Source organism: Ochotona princeps, chromosome 27 (assembly GCF_030435755.1).
Source record: "Ochotona princeps isolate mOchPri1 chromosome 27, mOchPri1.hap1, whole genome shotgun sequence".
NCBI classification, from domain to species: Eukaryota; Metazoa; Chordata; class Mammalia; order Lagomorpha; family Ochotonidae; genus Ochotona; species Ochotona princeps.
Genome location: NC_080858.1, coordinates 26,438,305 through 26,465,862, shown reverse-complemented (window position 1 = coordinate 26,465,862; position 27,558 = coordinate 26,438,305). Strand labels below are relative to the sequence as shown.

The 27,558-nt window shown below is 46.3% G+C and overlaps 1 protein-coding gene across 3 annotated transcripts in view; it reads right to left on the bottom strand.

Moving 5' to 3' along the window:
- TMEM117 (transmembrane protein 117) overlaps nt 1-27,558 on the bottom strand; it is a 269,877-nt gene that overhangs the window by 117,745 nt on the left and 124,574 nt on the right. For all 3 annotated transcript variants that reach the window (XM_058656042.1, XM_058656044.1, XM_058656043.1), the window contains exon 4: nt 23,656-23,755. In XM_058656042.1, coding sequence (XP_058512025.1) covers nt 23,656-23,755 — 100 coding nt within the window. The remainder of the gene's footprint in view (nt 1-23,655; nt 23,756-27,558) is intronic.

Here is a 27,558-nt window from a genome sequence, read left to right as displayed (position 1 = left end):
TGAGACCCCAGGCCCCAGCTGTTCCAGCCCATCCGCCTGTTTCCATTCTGCAGGGATCACTGCTTTTCCCATGTGTCCTTATCTTTCCTTCCGGTTCTAGCAGGATTTTCCACTGTGTGTTACTCTCATTAGGTAAACTACATAAACCCTCAACAGATTTTAATACACAACCATCCCATGTCTCAGGTGGGGGATTTGTTCCCAGACTTCCATCAAGGACACCACAGTCTTCAGATATTCAGGTCTCAAATATAAACTGGCTTAGTGTCTACATGTAACCCGTAGACCCCAGATTGGGCACTTTCAGTCATTTCTGGATGACTGTAATATCCAATGCTAAAGTGTGTCAATGTCTCAGACAGTGCTGTTTAAAACATGACAAAGAACGATAGTCTGCCACAGTTGTACAGAAGCAACATTTGCCAAATCCTTCAAATCATGGAGGTCTACCCCATCCAGAGAGAGGCCTACTGTGCTGCTCTTTGCTAAAGACTGTAAACTTCAAGAAAGCAAAAACAATGGGCTTCTTGTTTATGAGTGGATTTTCAGAATCAAACACAGCACTGCTCAGAAAACAGGCACCCAACGGGTCAGTGTCGAACTGAAGAAGGAATAAAGGTAGGATTGTCTGCATGAAGGGAGTAACGAGAGATGGTCTAATGAAAGGTAACAGTAGCAGTTTATTGTCAAGTTGTATTGTAAAGCAGGAGTGAATTACTCAGACCATGAAACTCAGAGTAGTAAGGGGAGGCGAGAGGAGCTGGCGGCTGTTTCGCCATAATGTCCTGCATGGTGAACATTATCAACATTACACAGACAAGGGCCTTTGTCTCAATTTCCCAACTCCGCACACACATAGAGAGGGCCAGGAACAATTCATTAACAGGTAGAACACAAGTGTATTCTGATAAGATCTTATTTTCAAGACCAGTATGGCTTTGTCCCTGTTTGTTAACGTGTATCCCTTTGATGGTTTACATGCAGGGGAGTTGCTAATAATGACCGACAAAAAGTGTGTCCAATCAAGCACTCAGATGGTAATGCTAAAGAACATGAGGCTCTGAAAATTGCACGCAGAAAGTTAGTTACTATGGTTTAAAGTCGGCAAGAAAGAGATCTTAAATTTAAAAAAAAATGTTAACCACAGTTATCACTGGGTCATAGATCTATGGAGAACAGATTTCTTTTCTGAGCTTTCCTGAACATTCATAAACTAACAATTTCTTTTACATTTAGAAATAAACACAGAATACATTACTTTTAATGACTAAGGGAAATAATCATTCAGGATATTTACATATAAAAGAAACACACATAGTAGCTAGAATAAAATCAGGAATTAGGAAAAGAGTATTTATCTGGCATTTTCATGGAAGGACTCTCCATAATATCTAACAATATCCAAATCAAACATCTTAAGATGAATATTCAAAATACCCAAAACAAACTGAAATACTTTATCCAGAAAATCTGACAGGTGGAATATAATATATTTTCTGCTTTAAGAATTCGTAGGGGGCCCGGCGGCGTGGCCTAGCGGCTAAGGTCCTCGCCTTGAAAGCCCCGGGATCCCATATGGGCACCGGTTCTAATCCCGGCAGCTCCACTTCCCATCCAGCTCCCTGCTTGTGGCCTGGGAAAGCAGGAGAGGACGGCCCAATGCATTGGGACCCTGCACCCGCGTGGGAGACCCGGAAGAGGTTCCAGGTTCCCGGCTTCGGATTGGCGCGCACCGCCCCGTTGTGGCTCACTTGGGGAGTGAATCATCGGACGGAAGATCTTCCTCTCTGTCTCTCCTCCTCTGTGTATATCTGGCTGTAATAAAATGAATAAATCTTAAAAAAAAAAAAAAAGAATTCGTAGGGCCCAGTGCAATGGCTCAATTCGCTAATCCTCCCCCTGGGATCCCACTGGGATCCCACATGGGCACCGGTTTATATCCCAGCTGCTCCACTTCCCATCCAGCTTCCTATTTGTGGCCTGGGGAAGCAGCAGACGGCCCAAAGCCTGGGAACCTGCACCCACATAGTAGACCCAGAAGGTGCTCCCAGCTCCTTTTGGCGCAGCTCTGGCCATTGAGGGCACTTAGGGAGTGAACCAGCAGCTGCAAGATCTTTCTCTGGTCTCTGTTTCTCTGTAAACCTGCCTTTTCACTATAATGAGTAAATCTTTTTTAAAAAGAACTTGCAGACAGTAACAAGGAAGATCCAGTGTTGAGTCAGAAAGATGATTGTATGACATTCACTTTATGGATATGCTAACAATGCCATTCAGACTGAACAGGCCAAGGAAAGGTGGCTCCCAGTTATAACACCATTGTAACACTGATTCTAATCCACACCTTCAGGAAAGTGAATGAGCGACTCAACTGAAAAAAATAGGAACAGGTTACTTAAACAGGAGACAGTTGAATAGTACCCTATAACCATTTTAAGGTTTATTGCAGCTGGTTGTGTATATATTAAAATTGAGATGTCAAGGAAGTAGTTACAGGATGTGGTTAAGAACTTGCATTCTCTAACATACTGGTCACTCAATACCATGTTAATTAACTTGATGATGTTGCAAATTGTTGTTGAAGTTGTGTAGTGGCATCTCATTGCAGGGGATGATATTCTGCCAGTTCTACTTTCAGACCAAGGATGATTTCCCAATGAAACTGTTGAATTCATCTGGACAATAAGAAGCTGAACTCCTCCTGGTCCATGCCCACAATGAAGGAATCATGACTGGTTATGAACTGTACTACTGTAATAATATGGAGGAATTCAATATGGGGAGAGAGGTTGGGGAGGGGTTGGGGGAATCCCAGAGCCTATGAAACTGTGTCATAAAATAAAATTTTAAAAAGAGGAGACAGGAAAGCATGAGAAAGTTTTTGAGAACTGTACAGAATGCTAACATATATGTAGGAATGTGGAGGTGTTAGAACACACTGATGGAGGCAATGTTAGAGGTTTAATTAAGCCACCCCACTTACACACCCAACAAAAAGTATATGTTGAATCCTAAACTTTGGCTTTTGTTGGGAAATTGCATGACTGAATATGCAGTTGATTAGCTTGTCATTCTGGGATGAAGTGAAGTCCTAGTGCATGGATCCCACACTTCTGTGAAACTCATGTAGAAAAAGAGATGAGATAATCTTATATGAGATGCTGGCAATACCTTCAGGAAGAACATGCTTTGATGAATTGCTGCAAACAAATTAATTGATTCAGTAAATATTTATGCAACAACTACTGTGGGGCAGATATAATACTAGCATGAAGTGAAAAATGACAGGCTTGGAATTTTGACAGACTGTTCCATTTTATCCTCATAATTGATGAAAGTCTTATAAATTGTGCAGGAAGACTAATATCAGAGACAGACGCATTTAGGTCATTTCAATTTCTGGGCTGAAACCGCCCTTATTTATTCAACAGAGGAAGACAGTTCCACAGGAGGCTTGCATTTTGGGGCGCCTAAGAGGTTATCTAAAGGGCTAACAGATACCATCTTTCACTGTGAGGTTTGCAGCGGTGTGACCGGTGAAGCAGTAAAGCATTTTTGTTTTAGAAAACTTTATTACAAATGGAGTAGTGGTGTGTAATTCACTCCCTAAAGACTGAAATTGGTGCCAGAATGCAAGCGTTTTCAGTCTGTGTTAAGCAATGTTGAGATACCTTTGGTACGAGGGCTTTAGCTGCTAGGCTAGCGTGCTGGGCCCACACTGAATTTTCAAAAGTGAAGTTAACCTACCCAAATGAGCTTTGTTGGCAGGGGCATCATCGATGCTTGTGGAGGAGACGCTGTGTCCCTCTGGCTCCCAGGTCTCCAGCAGCGTGGCCCAGTTTTAGGCCCAAGGCTGGAGGGTAACCTGAAGTGCTTGAGGGACACCTGGCTGCAGAGTGGCTCTGAGAGCACTAAATGAAATCAAGGATGAGAAGGGCCAGGAGGTATCCAGGGGAGCGGAAGGGACAGGAGGTGTCCAGGAGGCAGCAGAAGGGACAGGAGGTGTCCAGGAGGCAGCAGAAGGGACAGGAGGTGTCCAGGAGGCAGCAGAAGGGGCAGGAGGTGTCCAGGAGGCAGCGGAAGGGACAGGAGGTGTCCAGGGGGCAGCGGAAGGGGCAGGAGGTGTCCAGGGGGCAGCGGAAGGGACAGGACAGGAGGTGTCCAGAAGGCGGCGGAAGGGGCAGGAGGTGTCCAGGAGGCAGCGGAAAGGACAGGAGGTGTCCAGGAGGCAGCGGAAGGGACAGGAGGTGTCCAGGGGGCAGCAGAAGGGACAGGAGGTGTCCAGGAGGCAGCAGAAGGGACAGGAGGTGTCCAGGAGGCAGCAGAAGGGACAGGAGGTGTCCAGGAGGCAGCAGAAGGGACAGGAGGTGTCCAGGAGGCAGCAGAAGGGGCAGGAGGTGTCCAGTGGGCAGCAGAAGGGGCAGGAGGTGTCCAGGGGGCAACGGAAGGGACAGGAGGTGTCCAGGAGGCAGCGGAAGGGACAGGAGGTGTCCAGGAGGCAGCAGAAGGGGCAGGAGGTGTCCAGGAGGCAGCAGAAAGAACAGGAGGTGTCCAGGGGACAGCAGAAGGGGCAGGAGGTGTCCAGGAGGCAGCAGAAGGGGCAGGAGGTGCCCAACGGGCAGCAGAAGGGGCAGGAGGTGTCCAGGAGGCAGCGGAAGGGACAGGAGGTGTCCAGGGAGGCAGCAGAAGGGACAGGAGGTAGTAGAAGGGGCAGGAGGTGTCCAGGAGGCAGCGGAAGGGACAGGAGGTGTCCAGGGAGGCAGCAGAAGGGACAGGAGGTATCCAGGGGCAGCAGAAGGGACAGGAGGTAGTAGAAGGGGCAGGAGGTGTCCAGGGGGCAGCAGAAGGGGCAGGAGGTGTCCAGGAGGCAGCAGAAGGGACAGGAGGTGTCCAGGAGGCAGCAGAAGGGACAGGAGGTGTCCAGGAGGCAGCAGAGTGCTGCCAGGGGACATGGCACTTGCAAACATCAGCTCGTTTAGGCAGCCGGCACAGTTCCTGAAATCAGTCGACCCTATGATGCTCACCCTGTCATTCTGGGGCAAGTCAGGGCAGCAAGTCTTCTGATAACTGTTTGTGTTAAAGCAGTTTACAGCAACAAATTCCCCTAAATGAAATGACTGATGAGCAGAAATCTCTATACCACTGCTTTCAAAAATGTCACACATTCTACTTATTGCTTCTGAGGCAAAGCATGGGAAGATAAGAATTTATTTACCGACTGATTCTCTTAACTTTTTGTACCTTCAGCAAAAGATCGTCTTGGAAATGCAGACTTGGCTAAAGATAGAAATCCTGGACTGTTGCTAGATAAATGTAGAGCTTCTTCTGGGTGCGGAGAGCAAGGTTTGGGGGAAAGCCTGAACCTTCCATGTCGTTCAATGTAACGTCATGAAATCCTTTGGAGATAGAAGCTGTTAAGAGGCATGAAAAGCTTCCAGGAGCACTTTGGAAACGATGCCCTGACAGGGCTGGCATTCACACAGTTCGAGTCCCAGCTGCTCAGTTCTCACCCAGTTCGCTGCTAATGTGCCTGGGAAAGAAGCAGAGCATGGCCCAAGTGCTTGGGCTCCTGTGCTGTGTGGGAGACTGTGAGGCCGCTCCTGCCTTCTGACTTCAGCCTGTTTCAACCCTGCTGTTGTGGCCACTTAGGGAGTGAACCAGTAAATGGAAGATCTCTCTTTCTCTATAACTCCACCTCTCAAATAAATACATCTTGGGAAAAAAAAGCAATTTCAAAGTTTCAATCTCATTTCTTAAATGTGGTCAATGCCTAATTTTTTGCTCTGTTAAAGTCAAGATATTATGGATGGGTAAAATCTTTCCTTCCTCCCCAAAAGAATGTGTTGGCTTTGTGGCTAGCCCGGTTCTTCAGAGGCAAAGCCTTACTTTAAGATGCCGCAAGAGGCAGCTGGGGCAGGAACCAGGGCCAGGCCACGCAGGTGGCATGCTCAGTCACGCTCAGCTGGTGTGGCGGGAAGTGTGCAGTGAAGCAGCCTGTGCTGCTGAAGCATCCTGAATATCCACTGAACAAAACTCGCTTGCAAAAGACTGTTCTTAAACCTTTGGTACAGGTATTAATCTAGAGAAAAGCAAGTATGCAACATCCACTCTGGGCTCATACCCGTCAGCGAGCGTGGAGGGAGATGACACCAACAGCATGTTCAGTGGAACAGGTAGAGGGCCACACATGAGCTGTGGTTGATCAGACTGACAGTAACCACTTTCCATCCATGTGACGGGCTCACAGACAGGCTGAGTGCCAGACACAGGGTGATCTAAACGATGAGAAATAAGTTACAGAGTCCAATATCACTGAATTCCAGGGAGGGAGAGAAAATGCCTCCTGAGGGCAGGATGCACTTGTCACTGCTGGAGAAAAAGGAAGAAGCTGGCTCCAGGGGGAGACCAAGGCAGCTGCAACGAAGAAGGTGCTGACTCCAAAGCTTGTACAACAGCTTAGAAGAAGGAAAGGTATGGGGAAGGGTCCTCTTCCTCAGCCACTCCCCACCACCACCTAGGTATTCGCTCCTGCCTATTTGTGACTCACCTATCAACCGAGAGGGCACAGTATTGCACTGTTGTGTAACAACTCCCCTCACAAGCCCCTTTAAAAGGCTCATGAAGCACGGGCTCACCCTCTTTCTGGTCAGGTGCTTCCGTTGCTCTGACCCTTGGCTGACCCAGGACAGGTAATCCCCTGAGCATGGTCCTGTGCACTGCTTAGATGGGGCAATGGATATAGCAATGTGATTTCTGGTCTGTGTACTATGAGGAGTCCCAGGAGAGGTGAGGCCTAGCAGTGATGGAATGTGGGCAGAGAAGCCAGGGAAAGGTGAATGTCTGCAGCTCTGTAAGTGTGTCCAGGTGATTTGTTGCAAATGTCTTAGGATAACTTATGTTGTTGGGGAAGCTGGGACATAGGTCTTCAGCTTAACGGACAGACTTAAGAGTAATGACCATTTGTTCCTCTTGGAGTTATGATTGGTTGGATTGCCATATGGACTTGTGATTTGCTATTTCTAGTGGGCCCTGTTATCACCAGCACTGGTTAATAAAGACTCCTTAATAAACCTTAGACATGTCTGGTGTGTTCTTGCTTGCAGCCCACAACAATTTAATTTAAAGCTTACCGAATATTGGGAGGCTTTGCTATACACACAAATGGCACAGACGTTGATTTAATTCACAAATCCTCTTTTAGAAGAGGTGGGCATTATTCTCACTTTCCATATAAGGAAATGGAAGTAATAAAAACAATCACAATACCTGGCTCTTAGAGTGCCTAACATGGTCCCTGCTAATGCATGCACAGGGTGAGAGCTACCCATTCACTCCACCCATAAGGCAACGGAGACCCCAGTTGTACTACTAGTAAAAGAGATGTGAACTGAGCTCTAGGACAATTCAAACATCTCTCCACTGCTGATGGGAAGCGGTGATCACCCACATCTTTTGTCTGTTAAGACTGAGGCAGACGCAATAACCTCCAGAAACGTTTCGTCAAGGCACAGCCGTCATTATGAACTTTCATATAACTTAACACTGATTGAAGAAAACATATGTCTTTAATGTTAAACAAACAATAACAATGCTCATGAAATATCTTGGATACAGTCACTTAAATCAATGAAATTTTATATATAATGCCTCCATTCTCTCAATACTAAAATGGGAATAATAATAAATGAGCTCAATTTAGCTTGGATCTCCATAAATGAAAAGACTTAGAAGCCAGAGAAGGGGCCGTGGCCCACTGCACCAATAAACTTGATATGACTGTGTTGCCATGGTGGATGTAATGATTTGCTTTGAATCAGATCACCATGTGACTTGATGTACATAAGCATGATTTCCTTTTTATTGTTTATTTTTTCATGTCTTATCTGAGATGGAAACAGAGACAGGCACACGGAGGAGCTTCCCCTGATAATCCGCACACTAACTGCCCAGCAGCAAAAAACATATTCAGGCGGCACAGCTCCAACTGCTCAGCCGCCAACTGCTGCCTCCCAGGGAGGCAGCAGCAGGAGAGGAAGTGGGAGCTGGGACTCAGCCCAGGCCGCTCAAGTGGGAGCTGAGGCCTGAGCAGCACCTGCCCCAGAGAACACAGCATGAGGCAGTAGCCAAATTCTGGAAAAATTACATCCAAACAAAGCTTTTAATAAAAGTATAATTTAAAAACTTACTTTCTGAAAGAAGCTTCCTTTGTGGCTTATTGTGCACTGTGACCAGTCATTTCCTTTTGTCATTTCTTTTCTGAAATAAATTTGCACAGGGGCGAGCAGTGGAGAATAATTATACTGAAGAGTAAATAATTACATTGAAGAGTAACATCTGTGCTATATACATGTGTGTCTACATGCAATGCACTTAGTAAGTGGACACAGTCATCAGGATGGCCAGCAGGACGCCACTGAATGTACTTGGTGACCGCGCACAAGTGCGGGGGCCCGGCCTGCAGGGCTTGAACAAGCACACACACTCAGCACTCTCATTGGTCCTTGGAGCTGCTTCAGGAATTGTCACACTGCGCTCGAGGGCAGCAGCAGGGCCCCACTAACCAACAATCTGCCACTTCTCTGTGCCTCCTTCTGGCCAGGGCTCCTGCGCTTCCCTCTGCTCTCTGACTGGAAACGAGGAGCCCGTGTGGAGATGAGCGCTGCTCTGAGTTGCCTCCATTTGTCTCTGTGCCTCCCCGTCATCTCTCCCCCACCCCCGTCACTTTGTTGCCCCCCCCCCAAGCCATCTAGTAGCCTGGATTATTTTTTAACTTAATTTGCAGGATCCTCAAGAACATTCTTGCTGAAGCTTATTCTGTTAAATTTTTTTTTAACAAATTGACAAAGTAATTGGTAATGATTTGGTAGGCATTTTGGCTGGTAATAGCATGCTTAGGAAGAATACTCATTTGCAGGGTATCAGTGCTAACTCCTGGCATGCAAAAATTGTATGTGTCACAGTTTGACACCCAATCTTGTGATTATCTGGCTCTACGTGATACTCATGAATTCAAGCACGAATGGCAACAGGCTTCATTAGAAATTCTGGACCCATTATTTAGGGGAGAAAAGGCTAATGTCCAAAAGGAGACTCGGATTTGGTGCGCGTTCCAAAGCAGAGCTCTGCAGTTGTTTCAGCCCGAATGATCATTCACACCTCTGCGTTTGTATTAGCGTGCCCAACCATCTGCAAGGTGAGCCTGAAATAAAAAGTCTTGAAAGAAAAAATAAGGCTCCTGGACAACAAATCTGTTTTTCCCACAGGTAAACAGAGCAAGAGCTCAAATCCAACTAGTTGATGGAGGGTGCTTTTCAAAGCAAAGCAAGTGAGAAGACGGCAGGCACTTGGGGGACTAAGAGCCATGCTGTGAGCAGGGAAGGGTCCCAGGACCCTGTGTGTGAGCTGCCCAGGTACCAGCCGTCCACACACCATGCCTGTGAATGTGGAGATCACTCCACGCCAGCCACAGTTCCTGCTGCTGAAACATCATCTGTGCCTTGCCCAGACCCTGCAAATCCCCCCGCTCAGTATGGTCTGTTCTGCCCTTTCCCAGTTTTCCCAGTTGCCACATAACCCTCGGAGACCTGCCCTCCCTCCAGCACTGGCTGCCACACATGCTCATGCCCGGCCCTTGGCGCCTGGACTCCAACCCCTCCACTTGTACTTGGCTGCCATCTGTCCTCCAGCGGCACCCAGCACGGACGCCAGGAGCAGACGAGCATCGCCGGCCGGCCGACAGCTTGGACAATGATCACCTGCCAGGGTGCAGCACTCCTAGCAAGGGAATCTGCATAACTGATTTCTTCAGACCGAGCACACAATTTTCTAAGTTCTCCACTGCAATTTAATATGGACAGTAATGCTCCTGGAGCTCACTGTCTTCAACCCATACAAGAACATCCTATATACACCATTTAAAACCCAACAACATAGGGTTCACTTTCTTGTAAGATGCCATAGCAACCAAAGATTAAATTTGAATTTGAATAAAAGAACTCAGCCTTCCTCAAAAAAAATCTTCTCTAAGCTGGAAAGAATACTAATACAATTTTATGTGGAGTTTTGTCAAATACATTCAGGAAATGTCAAACTATATTTTTAGCCCTGGAGTTGGCTTAATCCCATGCCTCTCCTACGCCTCCTTGTTGACAAAGAACAGGATGGGAACGCGGGGGATCGGAGCCATTGTCAAGACCCATGGTGTCAGGAGGTGTTGCCCCTGTGCAGTGGTCTTCTCAGACTCCAAGTTAAAGCCCACACTCATCCACCTTCACACCCCCCGAGTTTGCTCTGGATTCCTTTGTTGTTGCACCTCAACTGACTCTAGGTTTCACTTTCGTAGACAGGGCCAGGGAGCAGGAGGAAAATCAGAGACTCGAAGATGCTGGCTGGGGAGGAAGGCTCACCTGCGTGTGGTGTCACCTGTGGCCCACACCCTGAGCTCCCACCCTTGCTGTTTTTCTGCAGATCATCCACATTGCAGGATATAAAATTAGTGCTTTTTTAAAAACTGCCATTTGAAAGCAACTACAAGTACATAAGAGAAAATGACTTCAAAGAGCATCTACTTCTGGTCCCAAACACTCACAGACTTTACAAAGAACTTGTAATCCGCCAGCAGGCCCAGCTGCAAAGACCAGGACTTGCAGCCACTAACCATCTGTCTATTCAGTGCCGAGATGGCACTGAATGTCTTTTCCTGTTTAAGTCCCTGATTTTCAATAGCAGAGACCACAGATCATGCCCTGACTGCCTAATCATCTCTGGAAAGTACACCTGAGATAGACGCATTCTCTTGACACCATAAGCTTTTCATTGTGATTTTTATCATTATAATTCTATAATTCATACCTTAATTCCTATAAGCAGACAAAATTCTGTCAAATGACCTAACATGAACATCAGGAATAAATTTATAACTTAAAATGACTTACTTAAAGCTGACCTCATTCAGGGGAAAACAAAAAAAGATTTCCCTGTAAAATGACGCTTACAGAATCTTAGTATCAGTTAGGGTTAGCTGCTAAAGGAACCACAGTGGTTCACAATTTTAAAATGATAAAATTAGTAAAGAGTCATCACGCAGAACAAGTAAATTTTGAAGTATATTTTAAGGTGTCCCATTTTTGAAATACTGTACATAGTGTTCAAAATGAAGTCACACTGATAAAATGAACAGCCATCATTCTACACCCTTTGTCTCACAGCATTCACTTCTACTCACTCTATGGAGCCCACCCCGAGACTCCCCCCAGAGAGAATGGAAACCGTGCTTACAAACTAAAGCCCAGGGAGAACTGGAGCACGGCATTTGATTGTGGAGGATGTGCACGGAGGAAGTTTGCATTAGTGACGCCGTGGTCCAACAGGCAAAGCTACACAACCAGTGTTCTTTGTGTCAGGAGCTGGAGTAGACAGGGTGCAACCGTTAAGTGGGAGGGGAAAGCTTGATCCTGAATAATCAGAGTCATTGTCCGGGCATGCTGACATTTGCCAGCTTCTGGTTAAGGCTGAGCATCACCAGCAGAATATGTGGTGAGCACTGGAAGGAGCTTGCTTCTTCAGCTTCCCTTCGTCAGCTTGCTCCCTGTGAAGCCCACATGCACCAGAGGCTAGGCAGGCTGTACTGATGCTTAGAGGACCAGCGGGGATGTGTGGACCCAAGGGGGCTGCAACTCAAAGAGGAAGCTAGTTTCCTGATCCCTTGTTCCCATGACACCTGCTTCTTTGTTGTCTAGTCTCCCACCTCTGGAAGAGTCTTTCCCCGGCTTCCTTTGAAGCCTTAATATCTGATGATTATAACCCCATAAAATCTGAAGGTGTGACACAGCATATGTCAAACTGCTCCCGTGCCAGACTTCCAGGAACCACCTTTGAGAAAGGGAACTTGCTTAGAAGTTAGAATCTGGAAGCATCTTCTGAAAGTGCTGACACCCACATGACACAGACACAAATACAACCCCAGGCTGCACGAAGGGGCCAGGGCATCTGTGTCAGTTCCAACATGCAGTCAATCATGGAAGTGAAAACTGACTGAAGTCACCAGCTAAATATAAGTGGGCTCACCGTCTCCATACCCTGACACTCAGCTCAAGAGCTTCGCAGATTGATACTGCTTGCATTCACCCAAGATCTGTGCAATGCACGCCCATCAAATAACATCTCTTGCTGAGAAACCAGAGTTAGCAAGTCAGTCAGCAAGCACAGCATGGGCCTGAGGTCTCCGCACTCCTGGGTAGAGCTAACCTGGCCACAGTAATGAGTATGTCATTAAACTTCATCAAGTGTGATTATGAAGATCACTTGAGCCTTGATTGTGTGGGTGGAACAATCGCCAAGCCATGCAAGGATTCTGGCGGCTCTTATAGGCTCTGCTTGGAACACAGGGAGACATCCTGAGGGCAGGAGGACTAACCCTGGGGCGGATGGGTAAGTGGGTGGGGTGTGAGGGAGCATAGAATCTGGAATCCAGATTCAAAAGCAAAGAACATGAAAATCTCCCAGTTGACTGGCGGGCAGAATTTGTGCAGTTTACGGCCTTCTTGGCATTGACGGTATTTTTGTATTAAACTGAATTTTAATTCCTCTTTCCAGGGAATACACCTTGTGGCTCAGTGAAGCTTCCCTATTCCCCCACAGTGCCCTTTAGCTCAGTCCCCACTGCTACTATCTCACCCTGACCTTGGGGACGGTGAACGTGAATTCCTGCTATTATTCTTTATGCAAGGTGAACACAGAAGGCCGCTGTTGCTTAGATGTCTGACTATAAATCAAAGACTTGAGAGACAGGAGAAGGTTGGAAGATCTACAGAGATGGAGAACAAAGTGCAGGACCACGGCCTGAGATTCTTCCAACCCAGCAATCCTGTGAGGGGCTGGGCCGGGCGGACGTATCACATTCAGCATTGTCTAACTCCCTCAGTTAAAGGGATGACTTTGTCATATAAAACTATTTGAAGAAAAAAACTTAGAATAGAAGCAAGAAAATGCTAACATAGGAAGTACCTGGGCTAAAAGTAAATACACAGTGTTCTCTGTAGTAGAGCCAGTTCTGACTTTCTCAAGCGCCTAGACACCAGAAACAGTGTCTTCTTGGAAACACAGTGAACAGTTTCAACAAGATGCACATGGGACGGAATTGCGATGTACGGAGCTAAGAAAACACATACCAGGAAGACACACTTTGCTTGCCTTTTTTGGATGTTTTTAAGTCCTCATATAATCTAAATAAAACAATATTCTGGCTGGGCAGACAATTCATTTTGATAGTTTGATAATATAAGCAAAATAAAATGTGCTTTATATATCTTCCACTGATTCATTCACCTCTAGTTGAAATCAAAAATCCCCAAGAGAAATAAGAATGCTCCTAAGACAAATCAAAGAGACGTGTCCAGCTCTTGGGGGTCGTTTTCTTCCACAGTACCTTTGATCACATATTTTAAAAACTTTGAGAGGGGTTCTGTTTTTTCCTATGGAAACAGATGGTTTCTCTCCAGGTCTCTTACTCATCACAAGCCCTTCCCATTTATCCCACGGCTAGTGGGTTGATTGGAACTGCTACGCTAGCACAACTGGCACCTCCATGCTTTTGCTGAGTCCTGGTCCTTTACTACCGTGGAACCTAGCTTCTGCTTAGCTGACTTCCCTGGAAGGCTGCTCCTCGGGAGCCCCGGGACGCTTAATGACACTGCACACTTCATTCCTTTCCTTGTGCAACAGCACGTTCTAAAAGCCACTGAGGAGACATCATGGCAAACGGGTCAGGCCCAGGTCTGGGATAAGCCTTAACATACTTGGCAGATGAGGCTAAAGGAAGTTCTTTATTTTCTTCAGCCTTCAGCTAGACAAGAACAGGCAAAGATACATGCCAAATATGGCTTTACGAAAATTCTTATTTTACTATTTCTTATCAAAATATTCAGACACTTCAGTCTCTTGAAATCTGGCATATGACTTATAAAACAACAGCATCAGTACAAACTGCTACATGGCTATAAATTTCTTTGTTACGTTTACAGAACATTTAACTAGAAATGTGACACACTCTGTGATCACAAAAGTTTCAGTGTTCTTAAAGTCCTCAGGGACAACGACTGCTGAAGGATCGCCATTTCAGATAAACACACTTCGCACTTAAACAGCCAGGGACAGCACTTGGCTCATAACTAACAGTACGGCATGAAACCTTCCTTCCCTTTCTTCTAGTCCATGGACTCCAATGCATTCTGCCATCTATATTTTCCAAAAGGGAACAGGAAGAAACAGCTGAATCTGTTGGGGTGGCATGAGAGTGCCCAGCCTGGGTTGGCAGTGTGTCAGCGGGTACTGAAGGCTACACGATCCTCCCAAGCTGACATGCAGCAAACCAAGATCTGTGCCTATCCACAGGCAAACGAGTCCAAGAGAATAACTTGCCTGTCACTGTAAGACGGTTGTGGGGTCACCAGAAGCTTGGAAACAAACTGCCTGATATCAACCAAGATCCGCTTAAGAGCAGAGGTGTGACTGAGCCAGGAATTCAGTGCCTCAATGCTGCAGTGTCTCCACTTGAGAACACAAGGTTAAGAGTGAGAAAGCGGGGGCCGCCGTGGTGGCACAGCACATAAGGCTGCTACCTGAGACACAGGCATCCCATGAAGGCAATGCTATGTACCTGGCTGCTCCACCTCCAACCCAGATCCTTGCTAATGTGCCTGGGAAAAACAGCAAGAGATGGCTGAAGTGCATGGACCCCACACCCTCGTGGGAGACACAGAGAAAGCTCTGACCTGGCGTGACCGTGGCCACGGCAGCCAAAGTGAACCAGCACGTGGAAGGTATCTCTCTCTCTCTCTCTCCTCAAATAAATAAATCTCTAAAAAAAAAAAAATAGAAGAATGGCAAAGGACTTTACAGAAAACACAAACTCCACAATATAACAAAATTATGTACTATTAGTGTTACTTGAGATTAGAACTTGAATAAAGAAGTTCCTCCTTCACAGCACACTTAGAAATTGTTCTGTTGCTACCCTACTTATTTCTCTCTTTAATTTTTGTTATTATTTTTCTAAATTTTACTTTTTATTATATGATACAGTTCTATAGGCCCTGGGATTTCCCTTATCCCCTTCAAAATTCCTTCCCCCCTCACTGAGTTCCCCTATATCATTACTAAAGTATAGTTCTTCATGCACAGTCATATGTCCATTATTGCAGGTATGGACAATGGCAGAGTCCAGCATCCTATTGTCAAGAGATAGTAAACAGTTTCAGTGGGAGTCCATCTTTGTCTGGAAGTGGAGATACATACTGCACTGTATCCTCACATCTGGACATGACTGTCTCCATTACACAGTTACTATACATTCCCTTAAATGAAAAACCACAAAACATAATCAACAATAGTAAGAAAAAAAGAAATTAACAACACAATGAAGTTAAATAACATGTTACTGAATGACTAATGTGTCGCTGAAGAAATGAAAAAGAAAATCAAGAATCTTCTCGAAGAAAATGATGCTACTGTATGATCTATGAGTCACTGAATAATTTGATCAGAACAAAGCCTTTCAAAGAGATGAAACTAACAAAACAAATCAAAATCCATGAGATATAGTTTCCGCTGATCTTTGTTGGTAAAATGTGTCTCCTTTAAGCAACAAATACATAGGTTTTGTTTTTTTTTTTTAAAGATTTATTCATTTTATTACAGCCAGATATACAGAGAGGAGGAGAGACAGAGAGGAAGATCTTCCGTCCGATGATTTACTCCCCAAGTGAGCCGCATCGGGCCGGTGCGCGCCAATCCGAAGCCGGGAACCTGGAACCTCTTCCGGGTCTCCCATGCGGATGCAGGGTCCCAATGCATTGGGCCGTCCTCAACTGCTTTCCCAGGCCACAAGCAGGGAGCTGGATGGGAAGTGGAGCTGCCGGGATTAGAACCGGCGCCCATATGGGATCCCGGGGCTTTCAAGGCGAGGACTTTAGCTGCTAGGCCACGCTGCTGGGCCCAGGTTTTGTTTTTTAATCCAGTCTAGTAATCTATGACGTTTGATTGATAAGTTTAAGCCATTTACATTCAGAGTTAATAAAAATTGGTGGTAATTTGGTTCTGTCATTTTAGCAATGGATTGTTCATTGATTTAGTCTTCCGCTGTTATTTTATTGGGATGTTCTTCACATTTGCCTTTGGTTTTGGTGGGCACTATTCCTTTTCTCTGTCAAGAGAACATCTTTGAGTATCTTTTGTAGGGCAGATCTGGAAGAGGCATATTCTTTCAACTTTTCTTTCCTGTGGAAGAATTTTATTTCATTTTCAAAGACAAAGGAGAGTTTTGTTGGGCACATTATCCTGGGCCGAAAATTTTTTTCTTTTAGAATCTGGAATATATCACTCCATTCTCTTATGGCCTGTAGAGTTTCCTGTAAGAGATCTCCTGTGAGTTTAATTGGCATTCCTTTATATGTCAGTTGATTTTTTTTCATGTGCACATTTGAGGATCTTTTCCTTATGTTTGATTTGAAGAGAGCTTGATGATCATGTGTCTTGGTGAGGATCGCTTCTGGTAAACCTTGTTGCAAGTTCTGTGCCCTTCTGGATGCTGTTTCCCAATTCTTTCTCTAGATTAGCGAAATTTCCCCTTATAATTTAGTTAAATATACTTGTAAACCCAGCTTCTCTTTCTGCACCTTCTGGGACTCCCATAACTCTTATATTTGGCCTTTTAATAGTGTTTCTCAACTCTTAAATACTTTTTTTGGCCTGATCCAGCTCTGCTTCCAGCTTTTTGTTTGTTTCCCCCTGGTGACAGGAAATATCTTCCAATTCTGAGATTCTTTCTCCTGCCACCTTCATTCTATTTTAGAGACTCTTCACTGTACTTTTAATTTGCTTCACTGTATTCTTCATTTCTGATATCAGCTTTCATTTGATTCATTTCCGGTGTGACATATTCCTTGAATTCCTTGAATGCCTGCTTTACATGCTTCTCACTGTTGATAAGAAGTTTTGTAATACGTGTTTTGAATTCTGTATCCCCCATTTTCTCAATGTCTTCCTCAGTAAATTCTGAGGTTGGCATAGGGTTTTTCTCCTTTGCAGGAGATTCTTTAGTAATATTCATTTTGCCTTCTTAAACAAAATGGCTCTAGTGGGTAGACTGGGCTGTGAAATCCACCCTGTCCCACACTGCCTATCTGGGACCTGCCGCTCTGTCTCTGCTCCTGGTCAAATCAAACAAACCAGCAGGACAAGCAGTTCTTTGTCTGAGTTCACCTCCAGAGCTCCTGGTAAATGTCCCTTCCCACATTGTTGCTGGTGGAGTTCAGATAGCCTTTCGCTGAAAGCCGCTAGGGTATCAGTCACTGCAACTCCACACCGTTGTGTCTGCTGCTTTCCCGTGTCTGTCAGTCTCCGGGTGCCCTCTCTGCTGTCATTCTGTCCTCTCCTATTTCCTGGAATGTGCCCTCTCTGCTTCACACTGGCTGATATTTCTCTGTCTATTTAAATGTGTCCTCACCCTATTCCGTCATCTTGATTGTCCCCTACTCATTTCTTTGACCATCTACTTTGTACCTCCTGTGAGATTAGCACTACTCTCATTATGTATGTGTTTGTATGCATAAAATGTATTTATGTATAATAAACACCACTCTGAATAATTATATTAATATAAATATTAGTGCCACAGCAGGCACTCAATGAAAATAAAAGCAACAGGAAGGGAAGCGACCCAAGACTTGTAAATGCACGACAAATGCGGCACATGGCTTCCTTTTGTAAGGCTCCATCAGAGCACCCAGTGCCCACCACATCATGCCACTGACGTTCAGGGGAAATATGGAGCCAGAATGCCTCCTGGCTTTTATTCAAACACCTGCGGGTAACTGATAGATAAAACGGCTCTTTAGCAAGTAGGATGTTACGTTAGGAAAATCATAAAGCATATCAGACAAGAGGACACTTGCCTTCAGGAACATTAACCAAGAAAGAGAAATACAGCACAAGGGGCCAAGAGAGGCTTAAACTGTACTTGGTTGGTGGGATCCCAAGTGTGCACCCCTGGCTCTGCTGGGCATGTCTATTCCAAGAAATGTCCTCCGTGTTTGCCAAGAGTCAACTTGATACCTCTTCAACCTTGGGATAACACATTCTATAAATATTTAATAACTGAATATAAATTGCATACAATACACCCACTACAGACCACAGAATTATCTGACATCTTTGAGAGAGCTTGAAGTTGGGAGACTTAGAGCAAAAGCTAGAATTTAGACTTCTCTTAGCCATCCATCTACTACACCACACTATTTCTACTCAGAAATTCTCTCCTATTGCACATCTTAATCTAGTTATTTGTTAAAATCTAGGAGTCCTTAAAATTAAAAGACCCATGGTCACCATTTCTCACGTTCTCTGAACACAGGAGGCTAGACTTGCCTGTCTTATTAATTTTTTAGAGAGAACTTATTATTTTGAAGGAACATGAAACACAAAGCTAAAATATTTATAGAGACTTTAAAATATTTATACATGGCAAAGCAAAGTGACCACGTTTAGCTCCTTCTGAATTTCCTAATGAATAACAAGGAAATAGCAAAGAGGAACTTCTCTGCTGTGCTCTTGGCTTCCATCCAACGATCAAACAAACTGGCACAGCGTTGGGGTCACCATGGATGTCACAGAGTGGGCGTTCGCAGTCCTGGTGTCTGCCCAGAGGCCCTTTACCCACTGTTGCCCCAGCACACATGAGGCAGCGCAGGGAGGGACCCTACACCACACCACCACATCTCCACCAGCCTCTCTTCCCCTGCTTCTCCAATCTCCTCACAGGTTTCTCTAAAAAGAACTTTCTCCATAAATCACGTGTCTGTGAGTGTCTTGTGTGTGCTTTTTTGCTCATAGAGTCTCACTTCAGTAATTCGCTTAATTGAATGCTTGATTCCAGTTCCGTTTTCACGACACAAAGCCACACGATGTAGCCTACTCATTGATTAAACACGGAGTCTCCACACAGGCTCAACTAATTTGGAAGGAGGTAGAAGTCCTGATAGAGCCCAGTGACGTGGCAGAGAAAGAGAACAAGAGAGCGAAACTCAGACTCGGCGCTGGCCCTGCAGCCAGCACGAGCAGCTGCCATCTGGTCTGCTCTCACCTTTGGCTGCCACCCACTCAATGAGTCCGCTAAGTCTGTTCTCTAGCACACCTCGCAGTTTAAATTTTTTTCCATTATGAAGATCAGCAAAACTATTACTGTCATTTTATTCCAGGTGCTAAATCAAATTCAATTATGCTTTTCAGTCTGTCATTTTAAACTATCAAGTGGCAGAGAAGTAATGAGAAAACTGGCATTGATCATAATATGAATGTCAAGCTTAAGTCCTGAAGGAAGAAACTGAGTCTGATGCTGCTTCTGCTCAGGTTGTTGTTCATGGGCAGACTGAGCATTTGCAGGACAGTCCCACATAATATGAGGTGTGTGCAGAAAAGCTGGAGCTAAGTAAACGATTTTTAATGGAGAAAAAGAAGGTGATACAGACGGTCCAGGCTCTTCCTCAATGTATCGTGTGCAGATCACGACGACAAAAACACCTGACCACATTGCAGGTTTACATACACAATGTTAAATTCAACGATTTGTATCTTGAAGGAATACCTAACTTCCAACCTGCAGAAACACTCCGCCCTATGTTCTGTTCTGAATGTGTAAACAAGCATAAAACCAGGACTACAAATTACTCTCAGGAGAAGGAAGGGGCATGCCTCAGGCCAGTGTCCCTCTGCCCCAAGCCGGGAGAAACAGCACCCCATGGACGGCACTGGCAAGCACTCAGACGGAATTCTGGCAGCACCTCAAGAGCCCTGCCTCAGTGGTGCTCCTGGCCCCTGCATGCCCTCAGGACAGCACTACCATGGAGGAATTATCCTGATGCCCAAGGACTCCCACTCCCATGGCCCCCAGGTTAAGGGAACACCCACAGCATGAGGGATGTGGGAGAGGCGAGAAGCCGAGTTGATGTCCTTCCTTGATGGAGTCTCAACTGAGTGAAATATTTAAACAAATGTTAAACATTCATTTCTTTCTATAAACCAGCACAAAGCTATGTTTTATTCATTCAAAGGTGTTACTACACAAGTGTGTGCTAAGTTTGTCTGGTTGCCACAAAAATGAAAAAAAAACTATTAAAGCCACACACAGTTGCTATGGAAATGTGTGTACACACCCCAGATGAAGGTGAAGTACCCTGCGTATGTGTGAGCTGGGAGCACCATTGCCCGTGGACACGCATCCTGGACCAGCCCGGAACCAACCTGCTCTGCCTGCGCTTCTGAAGGATCTTGATGAATCCGTGCTACCCGTCAGGACCGTCGGCTTGCAGCATGACACAACCCAGCTTCTCCCCACACCAGACAGAAGTTAGACTGTTCACTGTTTTTGGGGGGGAAGCTACTAGAACAGAGTGCAGCAAGGGCTGTTCAGCAATAGTGAACAGAAAGTGCCTTTCCCCACTGGCATTGAGGGGTAGGAGCAAGTGCCACCAGGAGGCCCCAGAATTGTGATCCTTTGCATGGAGGACGTGCCACGGAGCCAGAATATGCCACAGCTTGCCTGGAAACTTGACCCACGGCTGTCTGGGCTCACAAACAAGAGGCCAAAGACATTTCTCAGACCAACTGATCAGCCTTATGTTTGGATTGCATGGTCCCAATTTGCCTTTTAATGCCAAGGTAAAGTTCTGAATTCTTCCATTTGGAAATCAGCGAGAGAAGGCCTTGGATGATTAATACAGTCACTCACTTCCCAGGGCGGTCACCCTTGTCAGTGATATTCACTTCATGATGAGAATTCTAGAGGAAGATGAAGGTCAAAGCCACCTTAGACTCCCCTCAGGAGGAAAAACATTACGCTTTAAATGTTATCAACACACACATATGCAGACATATAAATATTTATGTGGAAACACACAGCCCGCCCGGGAGGTGCTGGGGAGGCACACCTGCGGCTGCAGGCAGGGGAGCTCTCATCGGCTTTGCTGTCCCTGTGCATAAGCCCACGGGGGAAGGCTGTGCCTCTCCCAGCAGAGGCAGAGATGAGCTCCATACACTGCATCAATAGAAAGGAGGGGAGGGCAGGCCCCAGAGGCTGGGATGGCTTCTCCACAGTCCACCGTAGAGAGCAGTGAAGCCTGGGGCCCGAGACTGCGGGCTCTCATTTCAGCCCCAAGCTGGAGGTGTAGCTGTGTGTCTCAGTGCATTTCCTGTTGCTATACCACTACACCCAGGACTGAGCAATCACCGAGAAGAGGTCTGCCTGAGCTCCCGGGCTGAACGCTGGGATCCCAGCTGCCGGGCTTCTGGTGAGAGCCTGCTGTGGCTTCAGCTCTGGCTGGGAAGCGGGAAGTGGAAGGGCAGGCAGTGTGTGCAGGATGCAAGTGGTAACCAATAGACTCCTGCTGTCACAACTGAACCAGTCCAGGGAGAGCTAACCAGCCCATAGGAAAGGCACCGGTGCTCTTCTTCAGCTACTCACCCCTTCTCACCCCATGGCACTGTAAGAGGACCGTGCCATCAGGCTGGCTGGCAGGGGCATTGAATAGCTGATTCAGGAGATACTATGAAGACCAGCCCGCCCTGGAGAGGGGCAAGGAGCACGGGCTGGGCTGTGGAAGCAACAGTGACCCCTGGCCACCTAAGAGGCAGAGGAGCGCGTGGTGGAAACCCAGCCAGGAAGGGTTTAGCATCTTTGGTCAAAGATTTATCACGAGTCTTCCTCTTAAGGCTGCCCTAACAATTGGACTCCACTGCACAGTTAAAAACGTACAAACAAAACACAGCCTTAAGTAAAATAATAACGGTAATAATATAACAAAAACTTAATAGGAAGCACCATTCTGAAGGAACGCCTGAGAGACACTAGATGGAATTGGGTCCCAATAAATATGAGTGCCACATGGGAAAGGATCAAACAGCTGACGTGAGCCTGCAAGCTCTAGTGGAAGCTCCCAGGGACTGCTGCTCTCTCAGGAAGCCATGGGCCTTGCTGTCTTCGCCTCAAGCAGCAGCCTTGAACTCTGGTCCCCAGCCCGGGGTGGGATGCTCACAGTCCTGCAGCCCCAGGGAAGCCTTGGGAGCCCAAGGTTGGATGGGAAATCTGCTGGTGTCATCACTTCAAGGCCCCAAAGACAACTGGGACCAGAACCCCAAAACGCCAGCAAGCAAAAGAAAGCACTTGGGGAAACGACGCACTCCAACATTAGAGGCCCTGTCCCATTTGATCTCTATAAAAAAATGTACATGTGTGACAGAGCACAGCAAGAAACTACTGCTCTTGCCGGAGTCCGAATAAAGTACAAGCACAGCCTGCAAGCCACAAAGACGGTAGCTGTGCCGTGGGCAGAGTCCCTCCTGAACTGTTGGCCTAAGTATCTTTTCCATTTCATCAAGCAAATTCGCCATAAAGTCAAGTCAAAATCACAATCCATAATGCAAAATGTTCAAAAGATATCTCCTCAATTTCAAGAAACAGATTTCTCAAAGTCCTTTTCAATAGCTTTCCCCGATGGACATGAAAATTTTGACACAGGCGGCGTGGTCTCAATGCCTAGCCTATCCTAATGGCTAACAAAACAAGCCAATTCTGAAGCTTGTGTTTTAACACTGATTGGAGGGATCCCTCTGGTTACGGTCCTGTGAGCATCCTAATAGCCAACAGGGTGGCGAGGGCGAGGAGGCACAGCAACAGGCCTTGTCCCCTTCCAGGATGATCTCGAAGAGAGCAGTTAATCTATCCCTGCTTCCTGGTTCGGGGAAGCAGCTGGAAGCCTGCGTGGTATCCACTCCGAGCGCCTAAGACATCTCAGGAAGGGTGTGCCCCCAGGACCCTGGCCTCAGTCATCACCCTTCCGTTGGTATGGTCAAACCCACACTAGGGCACTGACAAAGCTACCAGGACTAACTGCACTGGGAGCAGGTGTCTTTGGCGTGGCTCCATTTTTATGAGAGCTGAGCTCTCAACACCCTGTGATCTTCTTAGAACATACAGCACACAGTGCATCCTAGCAGGGCGCTCTTGAGTATAATTAACCCAGGGGCTAAAAACACAAGTTCTTGCCACAGGAGCTCAGCACGAGACATGGTTATCTAGTGAACACAAGCTTGGAAGGATAAAGACTAGTCCCACTGAACAGATCACAGCAGGCGAATCTCACCGCTCTCAGATCCCATTAAGTTACTAGGCTCCATGAGATAAACAAATGAAGATAACTATTTTTCAAGGCCTTGAAGATTCTAAATTAGGCCAGGCCACATTCCTTACTTGAATGTTATACATGACAAAAGCATAAATGTCACAAAATTACTTCACAGGGAAGAATTTTCTGTTGGATTTACGGATGTGCATACACTTATATGCTCAAACGTGTGTGTGTGTGTGTGTGTGTGTTTACACACCACCTGGTGGAAAGTCCTTATTAATCTCATTAACATTCCAATTAACTGACACTTCCCGTGATGCACAGACAGTGCGATGTAATCTCTGGTCTCATCTATGCCCATAAATCTGCTCCACTTGAAAGAGAGGTGATCATTTCACTTTGGAGAAGCAGTGTTCCCAGCATTCTGCACATGTCTTCGACGTGGTGTTCCTGTGAACTAGGCCAAGGGAAGCTGCCTTACCATCCAGGCTGTGACGAAGTCCCCCATCCACGTCCCAACTGCAGCCAATTTCATGAAGCTCTCATTCCGGATGCCCATGTAGTCTGTGATGAGATAAGCCCTGTGGAGACAGCAACGAGCCATCAGAACTCAGCGAGTCATGCAGTCTGGGGTCCTGAGAGCAGCACCCACCCACACCCTCCACGCCGGCGTGCTAGCAAGACCTCAACCAGCGCCTGGGTCGGTTACCCGGTGAGTGTCACAGCAGAGCTGTAAGACAGGAGCTTCTGAAAAACCACACAAAAACGCAGCAGAGCCATCACACCGGCCCCACCCAAGTGCGAGGGGAGCAGCCACATTCCGGGGCAGGGAACTCAAGGGGGAAGTACAGAACAGGCGGCCCTTCAGCTCTGTCATCAGATCCCTGCCAGAGGAAATTCCCGCACAAGGAGTTACTGTCAAATACGATTCAGACCTGTGAGGGTCAGCTGTCACTCAGGTAATGCGTGGTAATTTTATCACTTTTTTGGGTGGGGGGACCTCATTCTCCTTTACTTGAAATACCCCGTTGATAGTCTCTAGAGCTCAGAGAAAGATTCAAGGTTATAATCAATTGCTAAATGCCTATAGCACTCCATGCTTATCACTTATTAAGCATTCTCACTTCCATATCCTCACCTCCTAACTTGTCTAACACCCCAGGAACCGGTGGGTGGCAGGTAGGACACACACTTGGAGCCACACCTAACTTGTCTAACACACAGGGAACCGGTAGATGGTGGGTAGGACACACACTCGGAGCCACACCTAACTTGTCTAACACCCCAGGAACCGGTAGATGGTGGGTAGGACACACTCGGAGCCATTACCTAACTTGTCTAACACCTCAGGAACTGGTGGGTGGCGGGTAGGACACAAATTCAGAGCCATCACCTAACTTGTCTAACACCCCAGGAACCGGTGGGTGGTGGGTAGGACACACACTCGGAGCCATCACCTAACTTGTCTAACACGCCACGAACCGGTAGATCGTGGGTAGGACACACACTCGGAGCCACACCTAACTTGTCTAACACCCCAGGAACCAGAAGATGGTGGGTAGGACACACACTCGGAGCCATCACCTAACTTGTCTAACACACAGGGAACCGGTGGGTGGTGGGTAGGACACACACTCGGAGCCACACCTAACTTGTCTAACACCCCAGGAACCGGTAGATGGTGGGTAGGACACACTCGGAGCCATTACCTAACTTGTCTAACACCTCAGGAACTGGTGGGTGGCGGGTAGGACACAAATTCAGAGCCATCACCTAACTTGTCTAACACCCCAGGAACCGGTGGGTGGTGGGTAGGACACACACTTGGAGCCACACCTAACTTGTCTAACACCCCAGGAACCAGAAGATGGTGGGTAGGACACACACTCGGAGCCATCACCTAACTTGTCTAACACCCCAGGAACCAGAAGATGGTGGGTAGGACACACATTCAGAGCCATCACCTAACTTGTCTAACACCCCAGGAACCGGTGGGTGGCGGGTAGGACACACACTTTTCTCTCTTGTTGTTGCTGCTGCTTTCAACTAAGAGATTTGTTTTTTTGTTAACTCACCATTTTTTTTAAATTCTATTCCTTTCTTATGTCATATAATGCTGATATGTTTTAGGGTATTGGTTCAGCTTAATTCTTACATTAATTTTTAAATGACAGAGAAAAGTTAATGATATTTTGTTAAGTATCTACTGAAATCAAGAAGCAAATGCTTAAAGTTTGATGAATGGAAAATTAATTCTAATTCAGTGTTTTCCTTTTTTTCTTGTTACTTCAGATGAATTTTTATCTACAAAATAAACACATTTAAATACATTTATTTAACAACAGAAAAAATTTTTACTAATTCTTTAAAAATCCTTTGCCACAAACTTCACCCACCTACTTTGGGGGATATAGGTAAACAACTTAAGGTCTCATCCTTAAGGATCCAGGATCTCAAACTGGGTAACAGCCAACACGCACACGAGCCTTACCCACTACCAGGTGCGTGCTGGCAACACGTCAGGGGCTTCAGCAAGCTCATTCTCCTGTCAGTACAATGAAGTGTCCTGGCTCACAGACGCAGAGTGGAATCCAGAGGAGTCCTGCTTGTTCAAGCTCAAGCACCCAGCAAATGGACAGGATCTGAACAGGAACCCGACCAACTCTCAAATCCAAGCTCTCACCATACTTTCTTTACACATGTAGTACTGAAGGTACTATAAACATGTTTACACAAAAGCACACGTGGGTGTGCACACAGACTATTTATTCTGTACCCCCGTGTTTTCAAACATTAAAAAAGCAACATTTACTTCCCTTGAGGATCAGCCACCACACAGTCAGCAATGGCCTGCAGAAGCCTCAATTCCTCCAAGCTACCGTCCAGCCCCGTGATGACTTGGGCAGCATGGTCTGCACCAGCTGGAACAGCTCATGAGTAGGGAACACTTGAACTCTCCAGAACTGTCACAGGTATAGTCCTTTCAATCATACCTATCTTAGAGAACACACCCAATGCTGCTTCCCTTCCTGTCCACCTTTCTGGCAAGTTTCAGAATACACTGGAACAGCCAGGCAATGTCACAATACATTCTCTGGGACTGTAAAGATACAAGACCAGTATCACAGATAAAAGCTGAGAGGGTCTAGATGCACTTTAAAACAGATCAATGGTGCAGCCAAGAACAATGAAAGAGAGGCTAAACAATATACAAAAATTATTCCCCCAAAAGCCTCTTAGAGACAGCAGAGATCAAGTGATAAGACTAGGACAAAGAAGATACCAATGTGGAGAGAGCTGTGGAAAAGTCAAAGCCAGGCCAAGGCCGGCTAGAAATCCTCCAGGGACACTTGCAGAGTCTGCAAGAAGCAAGAGGAGCCAACTGTGGGGTTATCTGGGAAGACACAATCACGAGGGCTGGAGACACAGGGTCCATTTGCCAGTGGAAAGTAGGAGTGCCGAAGAGGGTCTGACCCATCGCTGATGGCCCAGTCTGTACCTGCTCAGAGGGGCTGCTAAGGACATCTCCATAAGGTATCACGGAGATGTGGCAATGTCTCCATGCTGGAGAGACTGGCGTAGGTCACGTCCTGGCACAGCGTAACCCTGTAGAAAGCAGGGCTGTGGAGGGCCTGGGCTATCCTTGGGGACAGCGTGGAGAGACTGCCATAGGTTACGTCCTGCTGTCCTTGAGGACAGTGCCAAGAACCCAGACAACAGCCAGGGTTTGGCTTCTACTCTAAGCACCTAAAACAAGCAGAGGGGAATGTTCCAGGAAAAAAAATCCAGATCCTCTGTGCATCAGAAACTGGAGAACTACTTTGGAAGAAACAGAAGCAGCCACTGTAAACCAAGAGGTAAAAGTCACCATTTCAAATGAGATAACAGCTCCAGAGGACAGAGAGCTCTGTGATCACTCCTGAGTTTCTGGGGCCTGCAGCACTGCCCAGGAAATGACCCTAATTATTCATATTATTTGCATATGGTAGAGGCAGATCTACAGGTTAGTGTGTTAAATCTTAGAAAGCAGCAATAAAATGAAACGGATTTGGGAAGCTTTCCCCACAGAGACAGACCCTAAACATAGTATTTAATTGCTCTGCATGCTTATTTTATGTTCCCAACTATATGTGAAGATCCTTAAGTGCTGCACAGCCATCAAGAATCCACCCAGAAGGTTCTATCAGCATGGAAAAAAGGAATTCTCCTTCCCAGTGACTGCAGTACTGGAAGCTTTAACAGTGAAGAGGAGGCAGCACAGGACATTCATGAAGTAGCTCACACATTTAAACATGAATAGTGACAAATAAAAAGACTAGACACTGTTCTTATTACTGTTGCTTTTACAAAACAAGAGGAGGTGTTACAAATATGCAGATTGTCA